Source organism: Onychomys torridus, chromosome 20, assembly GCF_903995425.1.
Source record: "Onychomys torridus chromosome 20, mOncTor1.1, whole genome shotgun sequence".
In the NCBI taxonomy this organism is placed as follows: Eukaryota; Metazoa; Chordata; class Mammalia; order Rodentia; family Cricetidae; genus Onychomys; species Onychomys torridus.
Window position 1 is genome coordinate 41,200,629 of NC_050462.1, and position 8,047 is coordinate 41,208,675.

Genomic DNA, 8,047 nt, shown 5'->3' on the forward strand with positions numbered 1-8,047 from the left:
GTCTCTAGGTGTTTCAGTCTCCCTGAAGCACCACAGCGGGTATTCAGTTGTGCAAACAATTAATTACTATGAGGGTAGGGTGGGGTAGTTTTCTTCTCTCCCTTCCAAATGCCTCTCCCTAGCTCCTAGCTTAAGAGCCCAGCTGGACAGACAGACAGACAGACAGCGATGGAGACAGAGACAGATCTGACACTGGTTCTCAGCTCTCTTCTTTGCCTGCTCGAGGAAATGTCCGCGGAATTCAGTCTCGAATTAACCAGACTGTGTCTCCACTGACTAGTGTCGCCCAATTCTCTCCACCCTGTGGCTGCGGGAATCGGGCTTTCTATAGAAACGCCTGTTGTCGCCGGTCCCACGCTGAGCATGTGGAGTCAACAGGGTAGATTACGCACACCCAGCAAGAGGAGGGCAGGGTGCAAGTGAGTGGGTCTTTCCTGTTTGCAAGCAAAGGCAGGGTGACGAAGTCACCAGAAAGAGAGATCCATTTAAGTCCTGGGATTTTTACCCGGCAGACAACGGGTTGGGTAGCGGGAAACCGGGAGAGGAATAAAATCAGCTTGAGTGACTAGCACGGAGCTGGGGAAACGCGGGACCGGGTTCAGGGGCGCTGAGTTCGCAGGACCAGCAGAAGCAGATCTCTAAGGAGGCATTTACTGCACCTGTTGACGTCCTGCGTGGCTTTAAATTGGCTTGTCGAGGGGGCTGGAGGAAACCCTGAGGCACCCAGAGAAGTTTGGGGCAGAGCGGGGAAAGCGCCTGGCTAGGCAAAGGAATCCAGGCGTCTCAGCTCCACCCCTGCAACAAGGCAAGAGGACAAATCACAAACGACTCGGAGGGGTGGGGGTTAGGGGGCGTGGGGACAGTCTCCAGCCACTGGAACGTGGGGGAGCGCGTCCTGAGACAGCCCAAGAGTGTCCTGGGAGTGCGGAGTGTGGGAAGCTCGAGCAGTCTCCCTGCTCGGGAGCAGCGGGGACAGGCGCGAACATCCCACCCTACACCGCTCGCCCTGCGCCGCTGGGATTGCACAGTCAAGAGACCAACTGGAGGGAGGACAGCGAGCGGAGCTTAGGACGCGGGTCTCCGGGTCCTCGGAGGCGGGAAGGAAGCAGCCCACGCCGGACAGGGCCTCCCAGGCGCTGCACGGACAGCATGAGTTTCCCGCGAGGTTCCCACGATCGGGCGGCCAACAACTCCAGCCGGTGGTGGCCTCTGAGCGCCCAGGATGCCAACAGCAGCCGGGAGGCAGCGGGGCTGCTCCAGGAAGGTAACGACCCTCCCGGGGATGTGCGCAACGAGGAGCTGGCCAAGCTGGAGATCGCCGTGCTGGCGGTGATTTTCGTGGTGGCCGTGCTGGGCAATAGCAGTGTGCTGCTGGCGTTGCACCGCACGCCACGCAAGACATCCCGCATGCACCTCTTCATCCGACACCTCAGCCTGGCAGACTTGGCGGTCGCCTTCTTCCAAGTGTTGCCGCAGCTGTGCTGGGACATCACCTACCGCTTCCGCGGGCCGGACTGGCTGTGCCGCGTGGTGAAGCACCTGCAGGTGTTTGCCATGTTCGCGTCCGCCTACATGCTGGTGGTCATGACAGCCGACCGCTACATCGCCGTGTGCCACCCGCTCAAGACCCTGCAGCAGCCCGCGCGCCGCTCGCGCCTCATGATCGCCGCCTCTTGGGTGCTGAGTTTCCTGCTGAGCACGCCCCAGTACTTCATCTTCTCTATGATCGAAATCGAGGTGAACAACGGTACCAAAACCCAAGACTGCTGGGCTACCTTTATCCAGCCCTGGGGTACCCGTGCCTATGTGACCTGGATGACCAGTGGTGTCTTCGTGGTCCCTGTGGTCATCTTAGGTACCTGCTACGGCTTCATCTGCTACCACATCTGGCGCAACGTCCGTGGGAAGACGGCGTCGCGGCAGAGCAAGGGCAGCAAGGACTCTGGGGACACCCCAGGTCCCTTCCACAAGGGGCTTCTGGTCACGCCTTGTGTCAGCAGCGTGAAGACCATTTCCCGTGCCAAGATCCGCACCGTGAAGATGACCTTTGTGATCGTGACTGCCTACATCCTCTGCTGGGCGCCTTTCTTCATCGTCCAGATGTGGTCAGTCTGGGATGACAATTTCATCTGGACTGGTATGTAGTGAGAACATGGGGGCTGTGTGTGTGTGTGTGTGTGTGTGTGTGTGTGTGTGTGTGTGTGTGTGTAGAGAGAGAGAGAGAGAGAGAGAGAGAGAGGAGAGATTTCATAGTATCTCATCAATAACTAAGCTTCTACATGCATAAAAGTGGGGTGTCTTCCATGTCCACATTACAGGGGATAGGGAAGGGGAGATAAGCAAAAATGAAAATTCTTGGGTGTCCCCTCCCCCTCAGGTACAGAAGGGGCCAGGTGTCAGCAAGTATGACCATCCTAAAGCCACACACTGTGTCTAGAGTCACCCACTAGTTGCAAAACAATAGTGACATTTTCCCAGTTACTTAGACTTCTTGGATAGCCTGCCTTCAAGCCCTAGGAAGTAGTCTTAGTGTCAGGGTGGCTTTTGGGGGTTGGTGGGATTTAGGAATCTACCACAATGAACAGAAACCTCCTGCTGAAATTCTGCCGAAGTCAAGGGTAGAGATGGACACACTTTTCTGGAAAAGGCTAGGAAAGGATTCAAGAAGTCTCAACTGGCTTTTAGTTCATGAATCCTTCCTCATTACAATATTTTCATTTTTCTCTACTCATAATAACTTCTTTTCCCGGCACCCCACAGCAGGAGCATTGATCATCTGAAGTCAGAGGATGCGTTCACTCTTCTTTCAGCACAAATTTGGTAACAGAACTACCGACACCGCACAAACAGCTCTGTAGTTGACTGTGGAAGTTTCTCACCCCCCACTGGCTAGTCTCATTGTAGTTTCCTTAACAAATTAGAAAAACCCATTTCCCAGGAGGCTATTATTTAATTTTGTGTCTTGTAATATATCTTCCTTTAATAAGAAAACAAACAAACAAACAAACAAACAAACCTCCAAACCAAGTGTGTTACAGAAGTGTTCCTGGTGAAAACTTTAGTCAAGATAGAAAATCTGGGAGAAGTCATATCTTTTTCCAGTTTTAGGACTGAGGCATGGAATACATAAAATGTATTTTTTTATGAGTATTGTTTTTTAACATTCACAGATGTCATTTAAATAAATACTTTTGTAGGCTATATTGCCAACAATGATGAATAAATGCAAAGCCTTTTTTTGTTTACCTTTCCCCTCCGAGAAGCCTCTAAGAGTGTCAATCAAATTGAAAATTTCTATTGCTTATTGAAATTTGGACATAATTACTAAAATTGTTACTTGTGCTATGCATATTGAGAATGTCTATTATTTTTTAAATGCCATGCATGGCTACGGTCACCTATGCAGCACTTAGCACAAAGCAGTGAACGGTCTAGAGCAGTGGCTCTCAGCCATCCTAACGCTGCGACCCTTTACGACAGGTCCTCATGGTGTGCTGACCCCAGCCATAAAATTATTCTCATTGCTACTTTGTAACTGTAATTTTGCTACTGTTGTGAATCGTAATGTAAATATCTGATATGCAGGATGGTCTTAGGTGACCCCTGTGAAGGGGTCGTTCAACATCCAAAGGGATCCACAGGTTGAGAACCACCGGTCTACGGTTTATTTTGCCGTGACGAAAGTGAAATGATCCAAGTCTGTAATCAGAAGAAATTTGGTGTTTGGTAGTTCTTCCTTTTTTTTTTTTTTTTTTTAAATTATCAGTGCAATAGTTTCACTTTGAAAAGTTGTGGTAGCCAGGTAGTACCTCACAGAATAATTCAAAATCCTGTTTGAATCCCCAGTTCAGCTACTAGGGGTGTTGTTGATGTCTGCTTTAACTATCTTGTTTTGTTTCTATTATTTATTTGGAAAGGGGTCACATAAACCCAGATGTTTTTCTCATTATAATTCGTTTGAACTACAATCAAAGATGGTCTTTTAAAATCAAGCCAAATGACTAATGATTCCCAAACAAACTACTAAACAACTGAAGCTGGCTTCTTTGGAGCTCTCTTTTCAGTACCCTCTTCCCTAGAGTTTTTCTTTACCTCTGCTAAACACGGCCTGTATAGTGTACTGTGCCCAAGTGATCAGGATGCATGTAATTTGGTGTATGGGGTGATAAACACTTCAGATTTCCATTCTGTAAACACCACATCTGTTCACAAAGGCTCCTACAGGTGTATAGGTTTTTAAATAAATTACTCAATAATTTCACCTTCTTAGAATTCCTATCCATTATATGGAACTGCTCTAACAGTGTCTGGTTGAGACTATTTCCACAAAGTTTTAGATATTTCCTTTTACAACCAACTTTCAAAAAGCACTCATTTCTCTGCAGCAACAGCTGTTTCCCTAACAAATAAAATGTTCATTTCTATACTAACGTGCAACATTTTAACTCATTAGTCAGGAGGAAAAATAGATTAATTCAGTGCAGTGTCTCGCTTTGGCTGTTTATTAAACGATCGCTCTCCACGATCTCCCCACAGATTCAGAAAACCCCTCCATCACCATCACGGCGTTACTAGCCTCCTTGAACAGCTGCTGCAACCCCTGGATATACATGTTTTTTAGCGGCCATCTCCTGCAAGACTGTGTCCAGAGCTTTCCATGCTGCCACAGCGTGGTGCAGAAATTCACCAAGGACTCAGACAGCGTGAGCAGAAGGCAGACTTCCTACTCTAACAATCGGAGCCCCACAAACAGCACAGGGATGTGGAAGGACTCACCTAAATCTTCCAAGTCCATCAAGTTCATCCCTGTTTCCACCTGAGCGGCATAGCCAGACTCTTGGGGAAGTGGGTGGGGGAGGGGGCCTTTTGGTCCATTATCTAAATCCAGCTAGAGATCATAAGAGCAGATGGGTTTATGCGAGATAGCCACAAATGAGCTCAACACATACGTTGTTTCTAAGCTGTGTTGTCCTCACTGCTGTGACCAAAATCGGAATTATTTTTGCATAGACTATTAACGAAAATGTGCTACACTGAAATGTGTAGGCCAGGTTCATAACCATACTGACTTTATATTTTGTGGTTGATGTTTTTTTTTTTATTGTATTTTTATTTCTGACCTAAGTGAGGTTTGATTGGTTTAAGTCATGTGATGTGTACTGTTTCTCAACAAAGTGGTGTAAAAAGACCCGGTGTAGCTGTCAATTTGTACAACATAAAATGTAGCAAGAGGTATAGGAGGTTTTGGTTGAGGATGGAAAGGAGATAACTTGGTACCTGGCAGTCCTTCCTTCACAGTCCTGGTATTCTATTGGCTCTGAAAAACATGCTACTAAGAGGCTAAAGGCTTGACAATGTCGTGGACAGGCCGGTAATTTGTATAAGGGATGCCATACTTTATAGAGGTATAGTAGAAAAGGCGCCTACAGACATTCTCTTGTATATTTTAAACATACACTGACCAGCATTAAAAGGTATCCTGTGCTGTGCCAGATGTTAACATTCCATACCTACATAGTGACTCTAGATACACAGCTTGTAAAAAGTCTCCTAGAGTAACTCCAGACAAAAGACGCTCACAACAGGTTTGATTTAAAGCAGTTTTCTTCCTGTTTCCAGTCCATAAAATGGGTTCAGAACAAAAAGGATGCAGAGATATGGGGAGATGGGAGACAGATGGAAAGAGAAGGCATCTAGCCTTGTCTGGGTTCCTTCATTCAATGTGTGACTTCCAGCAAGATACCTGAAAATATTTAAAAACCTCTGTTTCTCGGTTGTACAATGGGCCTGTTAACACTCACCTTGCAGGGTTGTTGTGAGGATTAAATGAAATCATACGTGTGGGTGTTTAAAAAAACAAAGTGCTATTGATAGGCAAACAAGTTGTTTTTATTGTACTCTTGGGATCTTCAGACTACAAATTTTCTTATTCCAGCTTATTTTTCATTAACTAGCACTTGTTGTTTCAAAGTCTGGGACATGAAATCCTAAGATTTAAATATAGATCTGCTGATTCATTGTAAAGCCTTGCCAGCCACTACTGAGCCTGGCTTGCCTATGTCACAGAAGTCTTCCAGCACATAGCTAGAATTCGCTTTCCATGTGGATAGGCCACTGCCAGGCGAGATCATCACATTCCTTCATTTCTAATTGAAGATAAATTACAACACTCCTTGGCTGTGGGCTGTGCATTTTTTATCAATGAGACTCTGTTGTCTGGTTAGTTTTTCAAGATCGAGCAATGATTGGATGGTGCGTCACAAATATTTAGCAACTGTCAGAGTTATCGTTGCTTTTAAGAGTATTACCGACTTTCTTTTCTTAGCTCTGTAGATAAGAGGCCATTGGCTGAATGGCACCACTATAACCTGAAACCACCAGCATCCTCACCATTCCGCTGCATTTCCAAGTTCTCAGCCCTCAGAATCTCTGGGTTGATAGGTCAAAAGACTGTTTCCAAACATTCGGGAGAGGTTGTTCCCTTAGGTTTTAGAATTCTTCCTAAAATAACAAACTGGGTTGTGACATGGTAAAGCACTTGCCTTTTAATTTCCAGCACTGAAAAAAAAAAATCACACCAAGTAAAAGGTGTGTGTGTGTGTGTGTGTGTGTGTGTGTGTGTGTGTGTGTGTACGTCACAGTTTAACCTGAGCCATCAACTCCAGCAACTACATCTTTATTTTTTTAGTACAGCATGGCCATAAGCCTGTCTCTGTTAGATGGTCAGTCTATCTGACAATCTCTCTTTGGTTATTCAAAAACTAAAGCTTTTGGATTAGAATAAACAAGAGCCACCTTTTTCTAAACCTATTTCCAAAACATTCCAAAGCTTTCTGGCATAATTTCTGTTTCCAAATACCAGCATGTCCCTCCAAGTTAAACATTTCCATCTGACCCTTTTCTGAGGAGCATCTCTGGAGTGACATCAACCTACTCACCAGAGTGTTCTCCCCCTTTTTTTTGTGATAAAACAGTATCATGATATATGATATGATAATCTGGCTTTGCAAAAAAATAGTTTTCATTGTATATGCACATTATGACATCATGTTATCGTCTCCTTTTAAATGTGAAAGTAGTGATCTGGGGGCCCAAGAAGAAACAGGTACTAGTTCTGCAGGAGGCAGGTACTGGAATCACGCTCTGTGGTTTAGGTGAAGAAAACCTACCTAACGCTAAACTTTCCTGATATGGTATACCCCGAGACAGCATGCATATAGCCCTAAGCAGCATTCTACATTAGAAGAGGCCATCTTCCTGCCTCAGAAGGAAGATGTTCTGGGACAGGAAGCTTCCCTGTCCTTGACCAAAGGGAAGATCTGATGTTCAATGGAGTTTACAGTCAAGTGGAATGTGTTACTTTATCTTATTTTGGAGGTCATCTGAGGGAGGGCTGAAGGGGATATAGCACTAATCTATCTATGTGGGTATTAGATATATGCTCGATAGAGGTCCACTAGGAGGGGAAATGTGCTTTATTAAAACAGTGATATGTATCAGCAAATGATGACAAGCATTTTTTTCAATACATATTCAATACCTAATGGGTTAGTACCAGGACATGAATTTTTACAGTGTGTATCTAGTTGGTCTTTTCCTCTTATTTCTTCTCTGAAACATGACTGGGCGGAAGATTGGTGAACTGTATATTTGACCTAAATTCACAATTACTATCTTCATCAATGAAGGTTTAGCACCTTCATGCCTAAGAAAGTTTAGTTGAGACCAAGAAAGGTGTGATGATTGAGAAGGGCTGTGATTTCGGGAGAGAAACAAATTAAGTGGTTTTGCTGGTCTCAGCTGAGCTTATTACAGTTTCTAGAGTGGACAAGCCCTTGTGATAAAAAATCACAGCTTTTTTCTGTTATCACATAAATAAAGCAATACAATTAGCTTCAAGTTTTGTTCTTCTCAAGCCCTAAAACCTAGAGTTTTAAACTCATTGCAACACTGGCAACTTAAACACTTGGCTCCACCTAAGATATAATTAGGTGTTATGTAGGGAGAAATTTAATTTAATCTTTTACGACAGGTATTAGAGGTTAGG

The 8,047-nt window shown here is 45.1% G+C and overlaps 1 protein-coding gene across 1 annotated transcript; it reads left to right on the forward strand.

Moving 5' to 3' along the window:
- The first annotated feature begins 921 nt into the window (after positions 1-921).
- On the forward strand, positions 922-5,801 carry Avpr1a (arginine vasopressin receptor 1A). The gene is made up of 2 exons (XM_036169986.1): positions 922-2,137; positions 4,537-5,801. The coding sequence occupies exons 1-2, from the start codon at positions 1,150-1,152 to the stop codon at positions 4,818-4,820; spliced, it is 1,272 nt and encodes a 423-aa protein (XP_036025879.1). The 5' UTR covers positions 922-1,149; the 3' UTR covers positions 4,821-5,801.
- Positions 5,802-8,047: the final 2,246 nt, after the last annotated feature.